We start from the raw sequence: 26,467 nt of genomic DNA, 5'->3' as shown, positions 1-26,467 counted from the left end.
ATGTCTTGATCGGAGGCGGGGGACGCAGCAGAGGAGAAGAGTCCAAGAACAAAGAGACGAGGCCTCTATATATAGACATATGAGGGGAATTCAAGAAGATGACATCAAGTGGTCAGATAGTCTATAAATATTTATAGACATATGAGGGGAATTCAAGAAGATGACATCAAGTGGTCATATAGTCTATAAAAGGCTGGACCATGAAGAGAACAGGAGGGGCTGCTTCACACCTGAGGCTACACCTCCGACACCAGAACCAGCTGATGATGCCTCCATCGCTGATATTGCCTTGACTGAAGAACTTTTCAATACTTATACTTTATTTAATGATTTGTATAGAATGTTAGTAGAATATATATAATGCTAGAAATACTAATGTAATAAATAAATGAACTTATAACTTTATAACTAAACTCGGCCTCATGTGGCATTAATTTAAGTCGTTGAGCCTGAACAGACCACGGAGAAGTCTTCTGTCTGATTGTAAGTATTTTTTAAAATGCTTATAATTTAGGTCAGATTTGACTTTCTTACCTAACCTGAGAATAATAAAAATAAGGTGAAGGTGCTTAGAGACGCATCATAAAACAACATACATCTCTGAGATGTCTGTTTGATGTACATGTTTACACTGGAAGACATATTTTTTAAAGTGTTTGCTCATCTGCAACAGGACGTTCCTGTCAGATGTCATATAGACGTTTCGGATTTGTTTTTAAGATATTTAGAGTTTATGTAAAACAGACAACTTAAAGATGTCTATCAGCTGTTTATACACAGCAGATGCTTTCCAGATGAAGTGATCATTAACAGACATCTTGCAGACGTACATGTGCTAAATTGGTTACAGTCTCCTTTCAAATGAAACATGAAGGAGGATCATATGTGATTCATGTGAATTTGCGGTGCTTTGAATGCTGTGATGTTGGCCCAGGGATAGAGGCTGATACTCAGGATACTTCTGTACAGGTCAGGAGGAGACTGATAATGCTGATAAAGGTAAAGAGCATTTAGTGGTTGAACAGGACAATGAATGTGATGAGAATGTGTTGGCCAGTACTAGTGCTGATCATTGCAGGTTAGAGAAGAGTCGACCTGATGAATCTGCTTCTGTGCAGCATATGGACTCACAGTGAGAACTCTCAAGATCCTCAGAAAGATCTCTCCTTGTATACTTTAGAGGAAATTGATCAGTTTCTAGATAATAGGTTGATGATGGGGAATTTTTTCCTGATGTAGAGAAATTTGTAAAGTCAGTTACTTTTCTTCAGAAGACTGTGAGGGTTGATCTTTTGAGCGAAAAGAAGTGGTTCTGTCAAAAGAAGCACTTACTGTAGTTAGAAAGTATCGAAAAACAGAGAAAAAGAGAGCAGCTGAAAGAGTCTGAAATGAGTCCCCCCCCATCCCCCCTCAAAAAAAAGAAACAGACTCAAGGGGCAATAAGTGTTGTGCCTATGTTTTTTTATGATTTGTAGCTTCTCGATTGAGGGTGGAGTATGCATACTACAAGTTGGTGGAATGTCTGCCAAAGTTCTTATAGAATTATGGGGATTAAATTATGAATTATGCGCACTGTATGTACTGTATTGGTTTTAATGTGTGTTTTGTTTTTTTTGTTTTTTTGTAAAATCATTTGTATTTTTTAATAATAGTAAATCTTTTGTAATAATAAAGGTTAAGTTCAAATTCTCTCTCTCTCTCTCTCTCTCTCTCTCTCTTTCCTTTCTTCCAGTTTGAAGTGGGAGAGGAGTCACGGTGAGGGGGGAAGTTTATTGACTTTTCTTTTTTTCTTTCTTACTTATTTTTGAACAAAATTGATATCTAAAAGCTATCATAAAAATCTAGAGATAAAATTTTAGTTTGAGGTTTCACTGACGGTGTGTGAGGAGTTCACGTGGCGAGTGCAGGGATGGCGTCGCACCTGGATGTGCGAACGCTGTCACTGTCGCTCCGTCACGGCATTAGATGCATCACTCAAGTTGGAGTAACAGTTGAGGGTGTGTTGCTGAGCAAGTGGGACATGAAAACATAATTTCAGCATCCCGGATGAATAAGGCCGTGGTGGTTTTTTTGAAGGATGAACAAATGGTGAATCGGTTGGTAGAGAGCGGCATTGTGGTAAGTGGAGCTTTTGTTATTGTTCAACCTTTAGTATCTCCAACTGTAAAGGTAATAATTTCAAATGTGCCGCCATTTATTCCGGATGAGGATATACAGCGTGAGCTAGGTATGGAAAGTTTGCGAGTGGAATTAAGATGGTGCCGCTTGGTTGCAAACATGAATCCTTGAAGCACGTGTTGTCCTTCAGATGGCAGGTGTTTATGTTTTTGAATGCTCCAACTTTAAACGTGTCCTTTCGTTGCGTGTACGAAGGAAAGTCGTACATGTTGTATGCAAATACTGGAGAATTGCGATGTTTTGAATGCGGTTCTGTAGGACATGTAAGATTGTCTTGCCCACAAAGGGACGAAGTGGTAAATGAGACAGGTCAGAGTAAGGATTTGAATGGTAGTGTGGAGGAAATTATGTGTTATTATGTGTTAAATTATTATGTGTTAAGTTATGTGTTAAATTATGAAATTATATTTTATTGGCATTTTAATGTAAAATTGTTGCAAGACAAGGATTTTTTTGAGAAATTTTGTATTTTTTGGGAAATTTGGAGACAGAGAAAAAATAATTTTGAAAATATGACTCAGTGGTGGGAAGTGGGAAAAGCACAGATCAAAGTTTTTTGTCAACAATTTTCTTATAATGTTACTGTTGCAGTGAAGAGAATGGTGAACAATTTGGAGATTTAGATTAATGAAATGGGGGAAAAAATGATTGATGTTGATAACAATGGGTCAATGAATATTGTAAAAAAGAAAAAAATGGAGCTGAAGTCATTGTTGGAACAAAGAGTTAAAGGTGCACTAGTTAGAGTTAGAATGTCTTCAATTAAGGAAATGGATGCTCCAACTGCTTTTTTTTTTGGACTTGAACGGAAAGAAGCACAAAAGAAATGTATGCTGCATCTTAAAAGAAATGATGGATCAATTACTTCAGATCCAATAGAAATGAGAATGATTGGGATTGAATTTTATAAAGATCTGTTTGGAAATATAGACTGTGATTTTGGATCTATGGACCAGTTATTAAGGGACCTTCCTAAATTAAGGCCTGAGGAAAAAGAGGAACTGGACAAAATGATCTCTTTTGATGAACTTTCACATGTCGTGCAACAGCTTTCTACAGGAAAGTCACCAGGAGTTGATGGGTTACCATCAGAATTTTATAAAGCCTTTTGGGGTGTTTTAGGAAAAGATGTGTTTTGTGAGTGTTTTGAAAGAGGATGTTTACCAAAAACCTGCCAGAGAGCTGTGTTGTCACTTTTGCCAAAAAATGGAGACTTAGGGTTGTTAAAAAATTGGCGCCCAGTGTCTTTAATGTGTTTAGACTATAAAATACTGTCTAAGTGTTTAGCCAACAGATTAAATAAATTTTTGCATGTTGTGGTAGAAAGAGAACAAACTTACTGTATTCCTGGGCGTACAATAATGGACAATTTGTTTCTTATGAGAGATATGATGGATATGTCTATTAGAAATAATCTTGATGTGGGTTTTTTATCTATTGACCAAGAAAAAGCTTTTGACCGGGTAGGTCATGAATGTCTTTTTAATGTTTTAAAAGCTTTTGGATTTGGGAAGAATGTGATTTCTTGGATAAAAATACTTTATGAAGATGCTTCAGTTATGCTTAAGATGGGGGGGGGGGGGGGGTGATATTTTAAGACAAAGGTTTTCCTTCTCTGCTTATGCTGATGATGTAACCGTTTTTATCACTACTCCAAATGATGTTCAGGTACTTTGTAAAAATTTAAACCTGTATGAGAAATGTTCTTCAGCTAAAGTAAACTGGGCAAAGTGTGAAGGGTTTGTTGTGGGTTCCTGGGTTGAAAAGGGGATACCTAAACTTCCTGAAGGATTGAAATGGGGGAGGGAAGGTATGAAAGTGTTGGGGGTGTATTTGGGTTCTGAGAAGTATAAAGAAAAGAACTGGGAGGGTCTGCTTGAAAAGGTTGTTGCCAAGTTGTCTAAGTGGAATTGGCTATTACCCGAATTATCTTATAGATGCAGAGTTTTAATTATAAATAACTTGACTGCCTCTATGTTATGGCACAGACTGAATGTCCTTGAGCCAACAGATGAAAGCATAAAGGATATTCAGAGGAAACTGGTGGACTTCTTCTGGTCTGGTCAAAAATGGATTCCTGGGCCTGCACTTTACTTACCAGTGAATGAAGGAGGGCAAAGCCTAATAGATGTACGAAGTCATATAAATGCCTTTCGGTTACAAGCAGCACAGAGACTGTTGTATGAAGAGAATGTTGGGTGGATTAATGTTGCTTGTGCTCTTCTACGAAAAACATCTGGCCTTTTGTATGATAAACAGCTTTTTTACTACAAATTGGATTTGAAGGAGTTAACACCTTTTTATAAGTCAATGATAACAACTTGGAAAAAGACATTTTTTATACACAGAGACAATTTAAACCCTGAGGACTGGATATTGGGAGAACCGTTGTTCCATAATCCATTAATAAGAATGAAGATGTTGTCCTCTAAATCGGTGGAAAGCTGTTTTGTGAAGGCGGGGTATGTCAAGTTGGGTGATTTGAGAAGTGGTGATGGCTGGAAAACAGCTGAGTCATTGCAGAATGCTACTGGACTGAGATCTCTTCGCCTTCTGAGAAAAATAATAGAGGAAGTGTGGGCAGCTCTACCTGGTGCATGTAGAGAGGCATTGTCTAAGGATGGGAAGGGGGAATATACTTTTCCACCCATAAAATTATCAGCTACCCATACAATTATCCAAAAATTATCAGCTAGAGGAGAATGAGATTCCTGGATCTTCAGTTTTATCTTTTGAGTACCCTGAGTTGGGAAGTTTTCAAGAAATTAAGAAGAAGGATATTTATATGACTTGTGTGAAAGTTACGCATCAGAATGTGTTAAGAGGAGTGAAGACTTGGAGGTGGTCAGAAGTTTTTGGGACAAACTTTAAGCCTTGCTGGAAGTCTGTGTATAAATTCCCAATTGAAAAGCGTACTGCAGACTTACAGTGGAGATGTTCGGGGCTATAGCTACGAACAGACACGTGGCACACCTAAATCAGGCAGTAGGAAAAGAGTGTTTATTTTGTGAGAATGAAGAAACGGTTAATCACTTATTTATTGATTGTTTTAGGTTGAAGGGACTGTTTAATTTTTTAACACAGTGTTTCATAAAATTCGGAGAAAATTTGTCTTATCAGAATTTTATAAGTGGTCCAATGTACAATTTTCATGAAAGGAGGAAAAAATGTTTATTGAGTTTTTGGTTGGGGTCAGCTAAGATGGCTATATGGAAAACGAGAAAAAATGAAATGTTGGGTATGGAATCAGTTAATGCAGAGATGGTTCTGAAAGGAATGATAGCTGCCAGAATTAAGATAGAGTATGCATATTATAAGTTGGTATGTGATATTGAAATGTTTTCTGAAATTTGGTCAGTGGGGGGAGTTCTTTGTCAGATTGGAGAAAATGAAATGTTAATTTTAAATTTGTAGAAGTGTATTTTATAAAATGTCATTCTTGTAAAATGATTGTATGATATTGAAGTAGAAAGAAAAATGGCATAATAAAGATATTGTTCAGCCTCTCTCTCTCTCTCTCTCTCAGAGGAAGTGGGCGTCTCCGTCACATTCAGCACTTCATGTTAAACATGTAACCAGGAAAGAAACACTCAAAACTCATCTGAACACACATCGAGAGCTTCAGAAGAACTGAATCTACTGACAACAGAGAAGATCATTTAATAAGAGAGAAGAATGAAGATCATCTTGACTTTCACTCTGCTGATGATTCCTGGTAAGAATCTGAACTCAGAGTAAATCACTAAAAACAGCACAGATTTGATGAGGAGAGTCTTTCACTTCACTTCATGATGTTCAACTGACTGCTGAAGAAAGTTCATTTCTGTGTAGTCTCATAAATATATTAAAGTGTGTTTGATGCTGGTTTGTTGTAGGAGTCGTGAGCTCCATCAGTGTGACGGGATATTCAGGAGGAGGAGTCACGATCAAATGCAAATATGATGAAGGATATACAGCAAATGAAAAGTTTTTTTGTAAAGGACAGTGGCCAGAGTGCATAAACCAAATCTGGACTGATGAGAAAGATAAATGGGTTTATGATGGAAATTTCTCTCTGTATGACGACACAAGATCAGCAGTCTTCACTGTGACCATCAGAAATCTGAGTGAAGAGGATTCTGGGACGTACCGGTGTGGAGCTGATATATATGGAAGATATTTCTACTCTAAAGTGAATCTGAAGGTTATAAGAGGTGAGTAACTGAGAGCCTCAAACCCATGATGATCTCCACAACATCACGATACTCAACACTGACTGTAATTACTGCCGTTCACACCTGAAACTCATAACAGTTGTTAAAACATTCATAAATGTTGCAGTAAAGTGAGCAGATATGTGTTTATCGAGAACATAATGAAAAATGATCTGAGTTTGTGTTCAACAGATCAACCAATCAGGAGTGTGAGAGGATATTCAGGAGGAAACGTCATTATAAACTACAAATATGAGATGAAACACAAGAACCATGTGAAATATTTCTGTAAAACTGCAGCAGATCAATGTTTTACTGTAATAAACACTAACAGAGCAGCAGGATGGGAACAGGACAGACGATTCTCCGTTCAGGATGACAGATCTGCAGGTCTCTTACGTGTGTTTATCAGAGATCTGAATGAGAACGACTCTGGAGAATATCAGATTACAGTCAAAGTTTCTGAAGAATACAGTTTCTTCTCTGAGTTTAATCTGATCATCAGAGACGGTGAGACGCTTTCATTCATTTCTGCATTATTTGACAGAATCCATGAATATATCTGGTCATTGTAACATTGCTGCACTTGATTTGGATCTGAAACAGATGATTGTTGTGTGAAGAGCATCAGTCTATCAGCTGCTGCAGGAGGATCTGTGAACATCAGCTGCAAATACCCACAATCCCACATTAGTGATGTGAAGTTTCTCTGCTGGAGATCTGGAGCTGATCTCTGTGCTGAAGAGACGTCTGTGAAGGAGAGCAGAAGATGGAGTCCTGAGGGAAAGATCCAGCTGTATGATAACAGAGAAGAGCAGCTCCTGACGGGAAGCATCAGTCATGTGACTGAACAAGATTCAGAATACTGGTGTGGAGTTCAGTCTGATCAAGGACACAAGAGCTTCATCACACGAGTCCTGATCCATGTTACAGGTACAGGTGATTTTCTCACTGATATTAACCATAATGCAATTTTAAATAATTAATTTGTATCACTACAGTGTTTGGTATTGCAGCATTAGTGTGGTAATTTGGACACAGTTTGTTTTAACTGCAGTTAATGTGGTTTACTGTATTATTCAGTGAGAAACCACAAGCTTAAGCTCCAGAAACTCAAACAAACAGCTTACGATTATTTTTTCTAAGTGTCTGTGTGTCAGCAAACATGAATTCTGGGTAGTGAGTGTGTGAATGACATCAGTAACAAGTGTCTGTATCATGAGAAAAAAGATGACAAGTTCTGGGTGTGAAAAAAAAAAAAACATCCTTTAGAAATTGTTGTTTTTACATATAAAATTCCAGAAACATCATCATCATCATCATCTTCTTCATCATCATCATCTTCATCATCATCATCATCAGTTGAATCTCAACATCTGAGAATGTGTATAAAGTGATTGATTTATCTGGTCAGACAGATGTGCAGTAAACAGAGTTCAAGATTAACATTGAGCACCAAATACTGTCTAAACAGATGTTGCTGAAACATTTTACATTTTTTTTTTGCTTTTTTTTTTTTTTTTTTTTTTTTGCTTTTTGTTGTATTATTTTTAGTTTTTGCTTGCGGCAGTTGCTCACTTGTGGATTTAAGACAGTAATTTGTGATTTTCTGTAAAGCTGTAAATGACTGGTCACACAGATTCCTCTGTAGTTATTAGGGTCTGTTTTGTCTCCACTTTTGAAGATGGGAGAGATGAACCCTGTACTCCAGACCTCTGGAAAAACACCTGAACTCAGAATCAAGTTAAAGACTTTGAGCAATGCATTCGGTTCAGGAGAGCTCTTTTTAAGCATCTCGTTTTTTATTTTGTCAGGGCCACAGGACTTATTATATTTGAGGGACTTCAGTTTTCCACTAAATTCTTGTTGGATTATTGGATAGTGGATTTTGGTTGTTTTTGATGCATGACTCAAGAACGTTCAGTTTCTCAAGGACTTTTAAAGGTGCCCTAGATTCAAAAATTGAATTTACCTTGGCATAGATGAATAACAAGAGTTCAGTACATGGAAATGACATACAGTGAGTCTCAAACTCCATTGTTTCCTCCTCCTTATATAAATCTCATTTGTTTAAAAGACCTCCAAAGAACAGGCGAATCTCAACATAACACAGACTGTTACGTAACAGTCGGGATCATTAATATGTATGACCCCAATATTTGCATATGCCAGCCCATGATGTTCCCAACATTATGAAAGGCATTAGACAAGGGCAGCCAGCCAGTAACGTCTGGATCTGTGCACGGCTGAAGTTAAGACTAGGTAAGCAAGCAAGGACAATAGCAAAAAATGGCAGATGGAGCAATAATAACTGACATGATTCATGATATCATGATATTTTTAGTGATATTTGTAAATTGTCTTTCTAAATGTTTCGTTAGCATGTTGCTAATGTACTGTTAAATGTGGTTAAAGTTACCATCGTTTCTTAATGTATTCACGGAGACAAGAGCCATCGCTATTTTCATTTTTAAACACTTGCAGTCTGTATAATTCATAAACACAACTTCATTCTTTATAAATCTCTCCAACAGTGTAGCATTAGCCGTTAGCCACGGAGCACAGCCTCAAATTCATTCAGAATCAATGTAAACAATATAACAGTATACAATACTCACATAATCCGACGCATGCATGACGAACACTTTGTAAAGATCCATTTGAGGGTTATATTAGCTGTTTGAACTTTTTTTATGTTGTTTAAGGCAAGCGCGAGCTCCGGGGGAGGGGAACACCAGATTTAAAGGGCCACACACCCTGAATCGGCTTATTTCTAATTATGCCCCAAAATAGGCAGTTAAAAAATTAATTAAAAAAAATCTATGGGGTATTTTGAGCTGAAACTTCACAGACACATTCAGGGGACACCTTAGACTTATATTACATCTTTTTTTTAAAAAAAGTTCTAGGGCACCTTTAATTGGTTGGGATTATTTAACAGGTCAGAGGTTCTCAAAATAATCTTTCCAAATTTGACCATCTTGTATGGCTGGTTCTTGTGGCTTTGTAGAGTTCAATCTGTTCCACATGCTCCAGAACTGGCCCTGATCAACTGTGTTTTCAATCTTTTGAAGAGTGTTGTTATAATAATCCAGTTTCTTCTGTCTCAGTGTGTTTTTGTATTGTTTCAGAAGTTCTGAGTGTTTTAAGTGTAACTCAGTGTTGACTGGATCTGTGTGTTGTTTTTGTTTTTTTAATGAATCGTAGCTCTTGTCTAATTGTTTTACAGTCATGGTCAAACCATTTTTCAGAAGGTTTTTGTTTGGTGCTTTTTTGTGTTTATATGGTGTCATGTTATTTAAGAGCTTTTTTTGCTATACTTTCAAAAATGTCATTAATATGTTTAATTGTTAAATAAATTCCCTTCTGATTATTATCATATGTTGAATTGCTAAACAGTGTTATGGAATTGACTATTTTGTTTGACTTTTTGACTTTACATGAATATATGTTTCAGCAGTGCTATGAGTCCATCTATATGATGTGTTAAGTTTAGTTGCATGAAAAAGTTTGTGAACCACTTGCAGAATGTGTGAAAATGTGAATAATTTTAATAAAATAAGAGAGATCATACAAAATGCATGTTACTTTGTTTAAGTGCTGTCCTGAATAAGATATTTTACATAAAAGATGTTTACATATAGTCTATTAGACAAAAAAAATAAAAAAAAATGCTGAATTTATTAAAATTGGCCCTGTTCAAAAGTATGTGAACCATTGATTTTTAATACTGTGTGTGGTTACCTGGAAGATTTCTTGTGATGGTTGTTTATGAGTCCCTTGTTTGTTCTTCAGAAAAATCCTCCAGGTCCTGCAGATTCTTCAGTTTTCAAAGATTTTTTGCTTTCCAGCAGTGACTGAATGATTTTGAGATTCTTCAGTCGAAAAGAAATTATAGTTTTTGATGAAAACATTCCAAGATTTTTCTCCTTATAGTAGACTTCAATGGGCACCAAACAGTTGAAGGTCATAATTAGTTTTACTGCAGCTTCATATTGTTCAAAACGATCCCAGATGAGAAATAAGGGTCTTATCTAGTGAAACCATCGCTTATTTTCTGAAAAAAATTGAAAATTATATAAGTTTTATCCATAAATGCTGATCTTGAACTAGCTCTCATCTTCTTCTCTATTAGAATTCCAGCAGTGTAGACGCTGCTAAGTGTATTACTGCCCTCCACAGGTCACTAATTGTTATATACTATTGAACTAGCACAGCGGTTCCCAAACTTTTTTTCTGCGCACCCCCTTCTATGTCCCAACCGGGTTGGTGCACCCCCAATCCCCACTTCAAAAAAAAAAAAAAAAAAAAATACACGCAACAAAGCTTTGTTTTATCGCAATATAAAGACTCATGTTTAATCATGCACAAATAACCAGAACATGCATGACAATAACAACATCAACAAAGTTTCAATATAATGAAACAAAGCTACACACAAGCTTCCACTTTTAAGAGGACGAGTGACAGACATACTCAGTGACTACGTTTACATGGACAGCAGTAATCCGATATTAATACGATTAAGACAATACTCTGATTAAGAAAGGACTATGTAAACAGCGATGTTTTATTACCTTAATCCGACTAAATAATCTGTGTCATACTCGAAGTAAACACAAATCGAATTAAGACAGGTGGTGTATTCCTATTTTACTAGCATTATTGGAGTGCATTATACACATGTACACACCTTAATCACACTATTAACGTCATGTGGGAGTTTTCGCCGCATTTTGCCACAGGACATATAATACTGTACACACACGGCAGTGGTCAACCGTTTTGATGGCAAACGAGAGCAAGCGTCAAGCAAGAAGCCACAAATCAAATTCCTCTCACCTCATCTCTCATCCAGTACCTCTGAGTTTGTCGCGGTGGCATGAATAAAAGTTGCCGAATTAAAGTACAGGAGGCCTGTTGCTGGAGAATTTGTATCCACCGTTGTCTATTTACAGAGTCCCACACATGAGAGAGAAAATAAATAGTAGCCTGGGCTAAATCGTGCGAACGATTTACTAATTTGTTCCCTCTATGTATAAATCGAGGGAACAAATTAGTAAATCATGCACACAATTTCTTTATTTATTCTTGCATGTCATGTGGGCTCCGTATATATATTTGCACATATTGCATGTCAAATAATTAACTGCACTTGAAGCTTTCGTAAGATTAAAAATGAAAATACCCAAAACTGTATATGGCACGAACTGTGTGGTAATGATACGTGAAATTCTGTAGAGAACGTCGGACAGCGTGCCGCGGGGACGTAATGACGTTTGCCATTAATTGATCTAAGTTCTATAACATGTAAAATGGGAACATGAATGGAATATTCTAAAAGCAACTCATGTAAACACCTTAATCATAATATTGTCTTATTCAGAATAAGGTCAGTAATTAGATTACTGCTGTCCATGTAAACGTAGTCAGTAACAGAAAGCAGGGTTATTTTCAGCCGTGTAAAAGAAACATTGCAGCAATAGGCTATGAATGAAACGAGTTGGCACGCATATAGCCTAGCCTGCAGTGCATAAAAGAAGAGCAGTGCGTAGAAGAAGACAGCAGCTGCCTTCTTCTACGTTTCTATCAAAAACTAATAAATTATAGTTTTTTATTTAAAATAAAAGCGATTACAAAGGAAATGTTTACTCTTCATGTTTTTTTTTTTTATTGTATGGAAAAATCCCACTTAAAAAAAACGGGCCGCCATTACATTTTTCCTCTCTCGCACCCCCTGGTGGCAGCTCGCGTACCCCTGGGGGTGCGCGCACCACACGTTAGGGATCCCTGAACTAGCATATTGCATATAAAAATTAGTTCAAAACTTTGACCTGTGGAGGGCAGTAATACACTTAGCAGCATCTACACTGCTGGAATTCAAATAGAGAAGAAGATGAGAGCTAGTTCAAGATGAGCATTTATGGATAAAACTTATATAATTTTCAATTTTTTTCAGAAAATAAGCGATGGTTTCACTAGATAAGACCCTTATTTCTCATCTGGGATCGTTTTGAACAATTTGAAGCTGCAGTGAAACTAATTATGACCTTCAACTGTTTGGTGCCCATTGAAGTCTACTATAAGGAGAAAAATCCTGGAATGTTTTAGACATCTTGGATGACATGAGGGTAAGTAAATTATCAGGAAAAGTGTATTTAAAAGTGGACTAATCCTTTAAGTCAATGAATCTCTTCAGTATGTTAGTGTTGTATTTGATGCTGGTTTGTTGTAGGAGTCGTGAGCTCCATCAGTGTGACAGGATATTCAGGAGGAGGAGTCACGATCAGATGCAAATATGATGAAGGATATACAGCAAATGAAAAGTATTTTTGTAAAGGTCAGTGGACATCAACATGCTCTGACCTCATCTTAACCTCTCATATTAAAGATAAATGGGTTAAAGATGGAAGATTCTCTCTGTATGACGACACAAGATCAGCAGTCCTGAAAGTGGAAATCAAAGATCTGACTAAACTGGATTCTGGGATGTACCACTGTGCAGCTGATAGACTTTTTATTAAAGATTTCTACACTGAATCTGAAGGTTATAAGAGGTGAGTAACTGAGAGCCTCAAACCCATGATGATCTCCAGAACATCACGATACTCAACACTGACTGTAATTACTGCCGTTCACACCTGAAACTCATAACTGAAGCCATCAGTAACCTTTTGATCTCCTGATGTAAGATTTACACTCGTAAATTAAATAGAATCCTAAATAATAGCAATTAATAGTCTCAAATGTGCTCAAGGTATGTTTTTTAGACCCTTATCAGTGTTAATCTCAAAGGAACCCACCATATCATGTTTCAGTGTTTCCACATGGACAAAATGCAAAACTCAATATAACATAATTCAGCTCAACATGGAAAATCTATCAAAAATATACATGATTGTTTCACATCTCCTAATTATGCATTACATTTTTAAGAGTATTATTATCTTTGAACTCTGTTTACTCTTGGAATTTGCAATGATTGAATTGCCAATAAAATAATAATTTGAAAACTTAACAATTATCTTTAAACTGGACATACATTATCACTAAGCATTAATGACTAAATCACATACATACCTGTAGAAAATGATGAGATCAATACAGTCTGCAGCATTCTGGTGTTTTCTTTAAACGCTTTGACCTGCTTTGACCTTTTGCCTGAACATAACTTCCTCATCACTCCAACGTAATGCACCACCTACAGGCATCTTATAGAAGACACCTAAATAGTATTTTATCTGAAGAAAGAAAAATAATTTAAAATGTTGCAGCAAAGTGACAAGATCATTGAGAACAAAATGACAAATGATCTGAGTTTGTGTTTAACAGGTCAACCAATCGGGAGTGTGAGAGGATATTCAGGAGGAAACGTCATTATAAACTACAAATATGAGATGAAACACAAGAACCATGTGAAATATTTCTGTAAAACTGGAGGTCAATGTTTGACTGTAATGATCACTAACAGAGCAGCCGGATGGGAACAGGACAGACGATTCTCTGTTCATGATGACAGATCTGCAGGTCTCTTACGTGTGTTTATCAGAGATCTGAATGAGAACGACTCTGGAGAATATCAGATTACAGTCAAAGTTTCTGAAGAATACAGTTTCTTCTCTGAGTTTAATCTGATCATCAGAGATGGTGAGACGCTTTCATTCATTTCTGCATTATTTGACAGAATCCATGAATATATCTGGTCATTGTAACATTGCAAGGCAAGGCAAGGCAAGGCAATTTTATTTGTATAGCACATTTCATACACAATGGTAATTCAAAGTGCTTTACATAAAGAAGAATAATAAAAATAGAACATAAGGAATAGAAATAACAGTAAAAACAGAGAATTTTGCTATCTGGATGGATGAGCTAGGAAGTCTCAGGGAGTTTTTGTTGTTATTGTTGTTGTTGTTGTCCATCAGAGTGGATCTAAATGGATCTATCCATCAGAGCAGATCTGAATGGATCTTCCTCACACGACAGGACTGCTACCTGTTAAGGCACTTCAAACTGATACACAAAGTTTAAATCTCCCCTTTTGCCAAGACACCTAAAACTCCACCACACAGCCCTAATCCCCCCTTCTGGAGATATCTTATCTATGCAACACAGTTCAAATTTCCCCTTTGGAAATTTCCCCCTTTGGAAAGTGTCCTGACTGTAATCCAGAGATATCTTAACCATGCACCACAGCTCAAATTTCCCCATGGTTTGTACCAAATTTTAACCTAATCACAAATGCTTTCTTCCTAATTCTCCCAGCTCTTTCAACCATACAGCAATATGCATTAAAAGTCAGAAAACAAGATGATACGTAAAAGATATAAAATACATTAAAAATGAAATAAAAACAGGAAAAGGAATTTAAAAGAATAAAAAGATAATGCGTATAAAATAAAATGCAAACAGTTCGGACATAGCACAGTGCTCAATCAGCAAATGCATAGGTAAAAAGATGTGTTTTGAGTCTGGATTTGAATGTGGCTACTGTTGGAGCACACCTGATCTGTTCTGGAAGCTGGTTCCAGCTGCGGCTGGCATAACAGCTAAAAGCAGACTCTCCTTGCTTTGAGTGAACCCTTGGTATTTCTAAATGACTTGATCCTGATGATCTGAGTGATCTGTTAGGTTTATATTCTATGAGCATATCTGCAATGTATTGAGGTCCTAGGCCATTGAGTGATTTATAAACAAGTAACAGTACTTTAAAATCAATTCTAAATGCAACTGGAAGCCAGTGCAAGGACCTGAGGACTGGTGTGATGTGTTCATGTTTTCTGGTTCTGCTCAGAATCCTGGCAGCAGCGTTCTGTACGAGCTGCAGCTGTCTTATGGTCTTTTTGGGAAGACCAGTGAGGAGCCCATTACAATAATCCACCCTGCTGGTGATGAAAGCATGAACAAGTTTCTCTAAGTCTTGACTGGAGACAAAGCATCTAATTCTTGCAATAGTTTTGAGATGATAATATGCTGATTTAGTTACTGTCTTTACATGGCTACTGAAACTCAGGTCTGACTCCAAAATCACACCAAGATTCCTGACTTGATTTTTAGTTGTTTGACCCCTAGAGTGAAGGTACGTGTTCACTTTGAGAACTTCATCTTTGTTTCCAAATGCAATGACTTCAGTTTTGTCTTTGTTTAACTGAAGGTGTTTAGGCACATCCAATTTTTAATTTCGTCAATGCATTGGCACAGGGAGTCAATGGGGCTGTAGTCGTTAGGTGATAGGGCTAGGTAAATCTGGGTGTCATCTGCATAGCTGTGATATGCAATTTGGTTCTTTCTCATTATTTGGCTCAGTGGCAGCATATATAGGTTGAACAGGAGGGGTGTGAGTATTGAACCTTGAGGGACTCCGCATGTCATGGATGTCCACTCAGACTTATGGTCAAAGATACTCACATAATAACCTCTCCCTTCTAAGTATGACCTGAACCATTTAAGGACCATCCCAGAAAGCCCAACCCAGTTTTCCAGCCTGTCAAGAAGAATGTTGTGATCGACAGTGTCAAACGCAGCACTGAGATCGAGAAGAACCAGCACTGATAATTTACCTGTATCTGTGTTTAGGCGAATATCATTTATTATCTTTATGAGTGCTGTCTCTGTGCTGTGATGCGGTCGGAAACCAGATTGAAAGTTGTCAAAATATCCATTCAAGCTTAAGAACTTGTTCAGCTGATTGAAAACAACTTTTTCAATGATCTTGCCTATGAAAGGAAGATTTGAGATTGGTCTGTAGTTGCTCAATATGGTGTTATCCAGATTGCTCTTTTTCAGGAGGGGCTTAACAACTGCAGTTTTCAGGGATTTTGGAAAAGTCCCAGAGAGAAGTGAGGCGTTTACCACTTCTAGGAGATCTGCTTCTAAACAGTTAAACACGCTTTTGAAAAAAGATGCGGGAAGTGTGTCAAGGGCGCAGGTTGATGTTTTAAGGTGCTGTACTGTTTCTTCCAAAATTTTACCATCAATTGCTTCGAAAACAGACATAATAGCTGCTTTCTGAGGTTGTGATCTGATCTGTTTTACCCCGGTGCAGCTCAAGGATGTGCTGATCGCCTTTCTGATATTATTAATTTTCTAAGAGAAGAAGGAAGCAAACTCACAGCATTTGCTGTCTGAGAGCATGTCACTGGGGATCTGACTTGGGGGGTTTGTTAGTCTCTCTACAGTAGCAAAAAGATTGCGGGTGTTGTTTAGGTTTCTGTTTATAATATTTGAGAAGAAGGTATGTCTAGCTTTGCCTAGTTCCACATTGAAAGCATGAAGAATATCTTTATAGATGTGATAATGGATTTCGAGTTTTGTCTTTCGCCACATGCGCTCAGCTTTTCTGCATTGTCTTTTCATATTTTGCACTGTTGTTGAGTTTCTCCACGGTGCTTTTTGTCTGCCACTTTTCTTCCTGACTTTCACAGGAGCAATGTTATCAATAACGTTCTGTACTTTTGAGTTAAAAGAATCAAGGAGAAAATCAACAGAGTCTGCAGATATGCTTGGTGTTGAAGATATAGCCTTCATAAACAGTGCACTAGTATTCTAATTTAAGCATCGCTTTTTGACCGAGACAGATCTAGCTTCAACAGTTGGAGAGATCAATATATCAAAGAAAATACAGAAATGATCAGATAGCGCTACATCCTTAATGACAATGGATGAGACGTTTAGACCCTTACTGATAATTAAATCGAGAGTGTGTCCACGATTATGTGTAGGTCCATGTACATGCTGAGTCAGATCAAAAGTATTCAAAACTGTTAGGATATCTTTTGACATATTGGATTCTGCATTTTCTATGTGGATGTTAAAGTCCCCAGTAATAGCAAAACAGTCAAACTCAGAGGAAATTGCTGATAACAGTTCTGTAAAGTCCTCCACAAAGGCTGGAGAGTATTTTTGAGGCCTGTAAATAACTATAAGTAGAATGCGAGGAGCACCTTTTAACACAATACCCAAGTATTCGAAAGACAAGTAATCACCAAATGACACTTGCTTGCATTGATAGACATCTTTAAATAGAGCAGCAACACCTCCACCTCTCCTAACAGCTCTGCAGACACTCATAAAAGTAAAGTTAGGAGGGGCTGTTTCATTCAGGATTGTTGCACTGCAGCTGTCTTCAAGCCATGTTTCATTTAGAAGAATAAAATCTAGGTTGTTTGTGGTTATTAAGTCATTGACTAGAAGTGATTTATTTTTAAGTGAGCGGATGTTTAAAAGTGCTAACTTAACATTCTTACTTTCTGTCTCTACAGTAATCTTAGTTTGACGTGTAATAGGCAGCAGATTAAATGGGTTTGCCAAACAATTTGAGAAGGCCTTAGGCTTTCTATCACATAATAAAACAGAAATAGAGAAAGCAACAGGCACACTGGGTTCCCGGTTGTTATGTAAACTTTTGATAAAGTCAATGTTATCATAGCGGGGACCCGACACACATCACTGAGAGCTGTTATCGGTTGTTTTTGATTCACCTAGAACAGATGGAGGAGGTTGAGGGCCCTGGCGTTGTGGCAGGGGCCGAAGAGCTCTCGCAGGAGGAGGAGGAGGGCGAGCTGGGCCCACAGGCTTTGGTGGTTTCGGGGCTTGACGCTTTTTTGTTGATATCTGGGGGCTCGCAGCAAAAGAGTGGGAGAGTTTGGTTCCAGCATACACCAGTTCCTCCATTTTCTCTGAGAAGCACAGAAGAGGGGATGCTGGAGAGAGGGATAACGTGTCCGGTGAGAGGGGCTGTTGCTCTGGTGTTACCGGAGGCTGTAATATATTGTCCTGGTTTCCCTGGCTGTTTTCCCGAAAGTCGTCCTTGGGTGCTGAATCTTGGAGCAGTTCTAACACGTCACTGTCTCTCGGTGAGCTCTGTGGGCAGGGCTCAGTCAGGATTGTGTTCGTGAGCAGTGGTTGTTGTGGCTGCATGGTGTTATCATTGACCTTGTGGGATGTGTCAACCGCATGTCCATTCAGGTGTTGAAATGAAGTCCTGTGGTCAGTTGTACTCTGTCCAGGTGTGTTTGCGCCATTCAGGTTGGCACACACTGCTGAAGGATGATGGAGGGAGAAGTAGATATTGTCCTTTAGCACTCTTGAGCCCAGTTTGTTTGGGTGCAGGCCATCATGAGTGAACAGTTGTCTCTGACTCCAGAACAGATTGAAGTTGTCGATGAAATTCAGTCCCTTTAAGTTGCAGGTTTTTTGCAGCCATGTGTTAAGCCCAAGCAACCGTGTAAATCTATTTGTTCCTCTTGCTGGGAGTGGTCCACTGATGAACGACTGAACTTTTAGTCTTCTAGGCATTTCAAAAAGTTCATTGAAATCCCTTTTAAGGAGTTCTGACTGCTCCTTCCGAATATCATTCTTCCCCACATGGATGATTAGTCGATTTTCAGTCTTATATTTCATCAGAATGCTCTTAAGTTCCCTGTTTACATCAGAAACTGTTGCTTGTGGAAGGCAGCATGTAGTTGTATCCCTGCTGCTAATGTTTCTGATAATAGAGTCACCCACTATCAGAGTCCTGGGCTCGGCTGCTCTCTGAGCCGAGTGCCGCTGACTGTTCAACCTTGAGCGGCAGTTAGCATCGGTGTTAGCTGCTGGCTGATTTGATCTGTGTCCGATCATGTTTGGGGATTCCATACCCACATTTATCATGTTTGGGGATTCCTCACCCACATTCATTAACACTTCAAATCTGTTCTCCAGATGTATTGGAGGTGGTAGGGAGCTAGTGTTTGGGGTAGAGGATGCTACTGCATTAATATGTGATACTTGTGACAATCTGATGTCTCGAGTGCCTTTGGGTCTCGCTCCCTGTTTGTGCCATCGATTAATTTGTTGACCAATTTCGGCACTCAGTACGGTCTGTTTAGGAGCATTAGATTCATGGGACTCACCGGCTGTGTGCTGAGGATGTCCATGATAAAGCTCTGTTGTGTGTTCCGTCTCGTTTGGTAGTCCCGCAAGTAACTTTGTTTCAAGAACTGCAATCTTTTGTAGAAGTCTGTGGCAGTTTGTGCAGCAGGTAGATTCTTCAACCAGAGGAGGCATATTATTTCTAATCCTTTTGGATGTAGGCAGCTGTGTTTTTCCTTCTCCGGAATGTAAGCTGATGGCTGCCGTCAGTGGGAGGCTGGTTGGATAAAAATTCCCCTTTTCTGTAGCAATTCTTCCAGTTAAAAAGAATGTTGGTGCCAAGATTTGTTGTTTGAGCACTGTGCTGATTTGCTGTAGTTAAAATGAGGAGATAAAATATAAAAGCAATAGAGCAAAGCGCGGAGCTGTAAGCAAGAGCGTCCGAACAGTAGCAAAGCACTTGATTTGGATCTGAAACAGATGCTTGTTGTGTGAAGAGCATCAGTCTATCAGCTGCTGCAGGAGGATCTGTGAACATCAGCTGCAAATACCCACAATCCCACATTAGTGATGTGAAGTTTCTCTGCTGGAGATCTGGAGCTGATCTTTGTGCTGAAGAGACGTCTGTGAAGGAGAGCAGAAGATGGAGTCCTGAGGGAAAGATCCAGCTGTATGATGACAGAGAAGAGCAGCTCCTGACGGGAAGCATCAGTCATGTGACTGAACAACATTCAGAATACTGGTGTGGAGTTCAGTCTGATCAAGGACACAAGAGCTTCATCACACGAGTCCTGATCCATGGTACAGGTACAGGTGATTTTCTCACTGATATTAACCATAATGCAATTAAAATAATGAATTTGTATTACTACAGTGTTTTAACTGCAGTAAATGGTGTTCATCCAGTAACATTATGTACTGTATTATTCAGTGTGAAATCAAACAAACTCGCAACTCTTTTTTTCTAAGTGTTTGTGTGTCAGCAAACATGAATTCTGGGTAGTGAGTGTGTGAATGACATCAGTAACAAGTGTCTGTATCATGAGAAAAGTGTGTCAAATTCTGGGTGTGAAAAAACATCCTTTAGAAATTCATTATTTCATTGTTTTATATATAGGCTTTCCAGAAACTACATCATCATCATCATCTTCTTCATCATCATCATCTTCATCATCATCATCAGTTGAATCTCAACATCTGAGAATGTGTATAAAGTGATTGATTTATCTGGTCAGACAGATGTGCAGTAAACAGTTCAAGATTAACATTGAGCACCAAATACTGTCTAAACAGATGTTCTTGAAACATTTAATAAGTTTTTTATTATTTTTAGTTTTTGCTTGCTGCAGTTGCTCACTTGTGGATTTAAGACAGTAATTTGTGATTTTTTGTAAAGCTGCTTCGAAGCAATAGTGAATGTGAAAAGCAATATAAAAATAAAGTGATCTCACTCATAAGCACTCATATTGTTTTCTCTGTTTTTGGAGCATCTTGATTCAATCTGAGGTAAAACGTTCATTTTCTGGTTTAAAGGTGAAGTGTTTATTTTATGGGTCACTAGTGTCTTCAAACACAATTACAAATGACTGTTTTCAAACATGATTCAAACACTGATGACTATCATTTCATTGGTCAGACAAACTGATAGCCCCGCCCCATAATCACTCCATTGGTTGAGCCACTGTTATTATGTAGAGCTCAAACTGACCAAATAATCCATCTATACTCTCAAGTTCTTTTTTTCTTTCTTTCTTTCTTTCTTTCTTTCTTTCTTTCTTTCTTTCTTTCTTTCTTTCTCTTTACTGCAATAGGCAAAAAGTTAATTAAGCCAAAAGCATTTTGTCTCATACTAGATACAATTATTAAAGATCACACTGGGGAGAAAGATCACATACAAATCAGTAAATCTAGAAATACAATAAATCTATAACTGATGTATCAGTGCACAGCTAAAGATGACATCATTTAAGAGCTAAATTAATCAGTCTGCACTGTTTATACAGTTACTATGGGAACCGCTGCTGTTTTCAACGTCAGTATCTTTAAAATGAAGGTGATACACTGAAAAAAAGCTTCAATCTGTTAAAACATTAAATGTTACAGTTCTGGAAAAACATAAAACTAAGCCTTTTAAATAATAGAATTATTCTGTGACAATCTCTGTAAAATAACATGAGTTTTATCTGCACACGTTTGTTCTGCGTCTGTGTGTTCATGTGAAGCCTGTGTGAAGAAATAGTTTGACTTCCCTCTTTATTAATACACACATGCATGCTGGAGGTTGTGGGTGAGAGCAGTGTTGAGCAAGAGTGAAACTGTGAATGTTCACCATTTTCTCTCTCTCTCTCTCTCTCTCTCTCTCTCTCTCTCTCTCTTTCTTTTTCTTTTTCTTTTGCATGGTTTGGTATTGATACAATTTTTGTGAGAAAAGTGTGAGTAGTGTAAGAGGATAGGAGGATAGGAGGATGGGGATCCACACAGAGACACCATCCATTTCTCTGTGCAGTGGCTTTAGGTGTGTGCTGGAGAACAGAGTGATGGTGGAGGATGTTCTAGAGAATGAAGGCCATAAGAATATTTCCAGAATTAATAACATCTTATTAATCAAGTGACTGACACAGGGCTACATATACTGTACATCTAGTAAAGTAGTGATTTCAAATCTCTGATGACGTATCAGAGCATGAATTACTGCGCTTTGACGGGATTGCGAGTCTGTTCAGACTTCAGAGTGATTTCTCTGGTGTGTAAAAACCTGGCATTGAAGCATGTTATGTCTTATAGGAGACAGGTTTACATGTTTTTAAAATCACCTGATGGTACCCTGATAGCACACATACATCTCAGAGACGTCTATTTGATGTACATGTTTACACTGGAAGACATATTTTTTGAGTGTTTACTCATCTGCAATTGGACGTTCCTGTCAGATGTCAAATAGACGTTTAGAAGCTGTCTTTAGGATGTTTATGATAGAGTGTATGTAAAACAGACATCTTAAAGATGTCTATCAGCTGTTTGTACACAGCAGATGCTTTCCAGATGAAGTGATCATTAACAGACATCTTGCAGACGTACATGTGCTAAATTGGTTACAGTCTCCTTTCAAATAAAACATGAAGGAGGATCATATGTGATTTATGTGAATTTGTGGTGCTTTGAATGCTGTGATGTTGGCCCAGGGATAGAGGCTGATGCTCAGGCTACTTCTGTACAGGTCAGGAGGAGACTGATAATGCTGATAAAGGTAAAGAGCATTTAGTGGTTGAACAGGACAATGAATGTGATGAGAATGTGTTGAAGTACTAGTGCTGATCAGTGCGGGTTAGAGAAGAGTTGACCTGATGAATCTGCTTCTGTGCAGCATATGGACTCACAGTGAGAACTCTCAAGATCCTCAGAAGGATCTCTCCTTGTATACTTTTATTTGAAATTGATCAGTTTCTAGATAATAGGTTGATGTTGGGGAATTTTTTCCTGATGTAGAGAAATTTGTAAAGTCAAGTCACCTTTATTTATATAGCCCTTTTTACAATGCAGATTGTGTCAAAGCAGCTTTACATTGATAACTGGTACATAATTTTTGCTGCACAGCAGCTCTTAAATAATAGTGTCAAGGCAGGCAGATCAAAGCACTGTTGAATAAATGTCAAGAATACTGTTGAATATCAAATGTCAAGTGTCCCCAACTAAGCAAGCCAAAGGCGACAGCGGCAAGGAACCCAAACTCCAACAGGTGACATCAGGTGGCAAACAAGTGGCAAACAGGTGTTAAAATGGAGAAAAAAACCTTGGGAGAAACCAGGCTTAGTCGGGGGGCCAGTTCTCCTCTGGCGAACAGTGCTTTGTTACAATCAGGTTACTATCATAAGTCTGATAGGATCGCAACATTCAAAGTATTTATTTCAGTTCCATCCAGTTGAGGATCGTATTCATCACGCCGGTATGGACGGTTTGTTGAGGAACTGTGGCACTGGCTGTCGTGTTGATGAGGTCTTCACAGTGGATGATCCAGTTGACTCGATCTCTGCTGATACTTTAGGGCTGCATTGTGGTCGTGTCAAGGCGCCGGTCCTCGGTCTCAGCTGGATACGGCCCGGATCCGGTTGACTACGGTAAACCTCGGGATAAACAGAAAGACTAATATTAGCGTAGATGCCATTCTTTTTCTGATGTAACGAGTACATCTGGTGTTATAGGAAGTGTTCCCGGTTCCGGCTGACCTAATTATGCAGCCTAATAATCCTTTAACGGATTTGAAAATATAAATTGATAATGTGTTATGTGTATGCCAGGTTAAAGAGATGCGTTTTTAGTCTAGATTTAAACTGACAGAGTGTGTCTGCTTCCCGAACAATGCTAGGAAGATTGTTCCAGAGTTTAGGTGCCAAATAGGAGAAGGATCTGCCGCCTTCAGTTGATTTTGATATTCTAGGTATTATCAGCTGGCCTGAATTCTGAGATCACAATTAACGTGAAGGACTATAATGCATTTAGAGCTCACTTAGGTACTGGGGAGCTAAACCATTTAGTGCTTTGTAAGTAATTAGCAAGATTTTAAAATCTATACGATGTTTAACAGGAAGCCAATGCAGTGATGACAGAATTGGGCTAATATGGTTATACTTCCTGTTCTAGTAAGAACTCTAGCTGCTGCATTTTGTACGAGCTGTAGTTTATTTATCAATCAGTCAGTCAGTTACTTTTCTTCAGAAGACTGTGAGGGTTGATCTTTTGAGCGAAAAGAAGCGGTTCTGTCAAAAGAAGCAAGGCAAGGCAAGGCAATTTTATTTGTATAGCACATTTCATACACAATGGTAATTCAAAGTGCTTTACATAAAGAAGAATAATAAAAATAGAACATAAGGAATAGAAATAACAGTAAAAACAGAGAATTTTGCTATCTGGATGGATGAGCTAGGAAGTCTCAGGGAGTTTTTTGTTGTTGTTGTTGTTGTTGTTGTCCATCAGAGTGGATCTAAATGGATCTATCCATCAGAGCAGATCTGAATGGATCTTCCTCACACGACAGGACTGCTACCTGTTAAGGCACTTCAAACTGATACACAAAGTTTCAATCTCCCCTTTTGCCAAGACATCTCAAACTGCACCACACAGCCCTAATCCCCCCTTCCGGAGATATCTTATCTATGCAACACAGTTCAAATTTCCCCTTTGGAAATTTCCCCCTTTGGAAAGTGTCCTGACTGTAATCCAGAGATATCTTAACCATGCACCACAGCTCAAATTTCCCCATGGTTAATACCAAATTTTAACCTAATCACAAATGCTTTCTTCCTAATTCTCCCAGCTCTTTCAACCAGACAGCAATATTTAAAATGCATTAAAAGTCAGAAAACAAGATGATACGTAAAAGATATAAAATACATTAAAAATGAAATAAAAACAGGAAAAGGAATTTAAAAGAATAAAAAGATAATACGTATAAAATAAAATGCAAACAGTTCGGACATAGCACAGTGCTCAATCAGCAAATGCATAGGTAAAAAGATGTGTTTTGAGTCTGGATTTGAATGTGGCTACTGTTGGAGCACACCTGATCTGTTCTGGAAGCTGGTTCCAGCTGCGGCTGGCATAACAGCTAAAAGCAGACTCTCCTTGCTTTGAGTGAACCCTTGGTATTTCTAAATGACTTGATCCTGATGATCTGAGTGATCTGTTAGGTTTATATTCTTACTGTATATAACACTGTATATAACACTTACTGTAGTTAGAAAGTATTGAAAAAATAGAGGAAAAAGAGAGCAGCTGAAAGAGCCTGAAATGGTGGATCTTCCGTCTTTATAGATCTGTGCTGGAGGCCTGGAAGGTTTTTGTTGTATCAAGACCATCTAATACTCCTGCTGGTCTTGGTTATTAGAGGAGCCATTATTTTTGAACTCCTTTTTACCTTCAAGACTGTTGTCCTCTGAATATAAGTGAGCTCGACTGTCAGCGGCTGGGTGTAATAAGCTGGGACATATCCTGAGAAGTAATGTGTGAGATTTGAGCCAAAGAAGTGGTGTGAAATCAATCCATTTTTTATAACAGTGAACTGCAGAGATATTCAAGGACTTGAGAGCAGACTATGAAATTGTCCTAAATGAATGAGTGGAGGGCCATGGATATATATTTTCCTCCATCATTGTAAGAGTCAGTTTTTCATCTTTTTGTACAGTATTCATGATTAAGTAATCTTTTTGGTTTATTAAGTAATTGGTTCTTGTCTCTGGGTGAAGAATTTTCTTTACAATTGTTCATTTTTGGGCCAAAGTTCAGCTCAAAAGAAAAATGTGTCGGTTTTAATGAATTTTTCATCTGGCACTGCACAACTGGTAATTTGGAAGACAAGAAAAAAGTTTTTTGTTTATATAAATCATTTGTATTTTTTGTAATAATAGTAAATCTTTTATAATAATAAAGGTTAACTTAAAATTCAAATTCTCTCTCTCTCTCTCTCTCTCTCTCTCTCTCTCTCTCTCTCTTCCGGTGCATGCTGGGAGTGTTTGGGTGTTTGTGAGAGTGTTCACGTGGAGAGAGTGAATGAATGTTTTTTTTTTTTCTTCTTTCTTCTAACTTTTGGGGATCACTAAGTGATAATCTAGGAAGTACAGTGTGGTAGTTTGGATTGGTTTGGTAGATTGTTTGGAGCGTCGTCGGGAGGAGTGTTGACGGCGTTGAGATGGCGTCTCGGCCGGAGGGTGGAGAGGCGCCAGCGCCACTATCACTCCGTCACGGAGTTAGGTGTGAGGTTGAATCAAGTGTGGCGGTGGAGGAAGTTTTATTGTCAATTGGAGAACAAGTTTGATATGAAAACATCTCTTCAGCATCAAGGATGAACAAAGCTGTGGTGGTTTTCGTAAAGGAGGAGAATTTGGTTAACCGTCTAGTAAGCAGCGGGATTTCGGTAAGTGGACTTTTTGTTACTATTTCGCCACTAGTTAATCCAACCCAAAAGGTGATAATCTCAAATGTGCCCCCGTTCATCCCTGATGATGAAATTGAGCGTGCACTTTTATGGTATGGAAAGTTTGCTAGTCCGTTAAAAACTATTCCGCTCGGATGCAAAAATACGTCTTTAAAACACGTAATGTCATTTAGGAGACAGGTGGCAATGTTTTTGAAACAACCGGAATTGGACGTGTCTTTCAGAGTGTCGTATGAAGGGAAGACCTATATGATCTATGCTAGCACAGGCAGTCTAAAGTGCTTTGAATGTGGAAATGTTGGACATCAAAGGTCGA

At 38.2% G+C, this 26,467-nt stretch overlaps 4 protein-coding genes across 4 annotated transcripts in view; all 4 read left to right on the top strand.

The window, feature by feature from the left end:
* LOC125271224 (B-cell receptor CD22-like) overlaps nucleotides 1-26,467 on the top strand; it is a 1,156,500-nt gene that overhangs the window by 718,265 nt on the left and 411,768 nt on the right. The gene's annotated exons all lie outside the window — the stretch shown is intronic.
* LOC125271198 (hemicentin-1-like) overlaps nucleotides 1-26,467 on the top strand; it is a 987,774-nt gene that overhangs the window by 569,236 nt on the left and 392,071 nt on the right. The window lies entirely within an intron of this gene.
* LOC125271254 (polymeric immunoglobulin receptor-like) lies at nucleotides 225-8,403 on the top strand. The gene is made up of 6 exons (XM_048195311.1): nucleotides 225-483; nucleotides 5,705-5,893; nucleotides 6,054-6,371; nucleotides 6,564-6,881; nucleotides 6,978-7,304; nucleotides 7,674-8,403. The coding sequence occupies exons 2-6, from the start codon at nucleotides 5,854-5,856 to the stop codon at nucleotides 7,766-7,768; spliced, it is 1,098 nt and encodes a 365-aa protein (XP_048051268.1). The 5' UTR covers nucleotides 225-483; nucleotides 5,705-5,853; the 3' UTR covers nucleotides 7,769-8,403.
* On the top strand, nucleotides 13,710-20,456 carry LOC125271287. Its single transcript, XM_048195366.1, has 2 exons — nucleotides 13,710-14,018; nucleotides 19,704-20,456. The coding sequence occupies exons 1-2, from the start codon at nucleotides 13,769-13,771 to the stop codon at nucleotides 20,189-20,191; spliced, it is 738 nt and encodes a 245-aa protein (XP_048051323.1). The 5' UTR covers nucleotides 13,710-13,768; the 3' UTR covers nucleotides 20,192-20,456.

Source organism: Megalobrama amblycephala, linkage group LG7 (genome assembly GCF_018812025.1).
Source record: "Megalobrama amblycephala isolate DHTTF-2021 linkage group LG7, ASM1881202v1, whole genome shotgun sequence".
NCBI lineage: Eukaryota > Metazoa > Chordata > Actinopteri > Cypriniformes > Xenocyprididae > Megalobrama > Megalobrama amblycephala.
The sequence above is the reverse complement of the archived record's forward strand: the minus strand, read 5'-3'. Positions and strand labels throughout refer to the sequence as shown.

What these genes read in the sequence shown, in the direction of transcription:
- LOC125271254 (XM_048195311.1), top strand. Translation starts at nt 5,854, where the DNA reads ATGAAGATCATCTTGACTTTCACTCTGCTGATGATTCCTG. An exon ending in GAATCTGAAGGTTATAAGAG is followed by an intron (nt 6,372 to 6,563) that starts GTGAGTAACTGA and finishes TGTGTTCAACAG; the next exon opens with ATCAACCAATCAGGAGTGTG. An exon ending in TAATCTGATCATCAGAGACG is followed by an intron (nt 6,882 to 6,977) that starts GTGAGACGCTTT and finishes GATCTGAAACAG; the next exon opens with ATGATTGTTGTGTGAAGAGC.
- LOC125271287 (XM_048195366.1), top strand. Translation starts at nt 13,769, where the DNA reads ATGAAACACAAGAACCATGTGAAATATTTCTGTAAAACTGGAGGTCAA. An exon ending in TAATCTGATCATCAGAGATG is followed by an intron (nt 14,019 to 19,703) that starts GTGAGACGCTTT and finishes GATCTGAAACAG; the next exon opens with ATGCTTGTTGTGTGAAGAGC.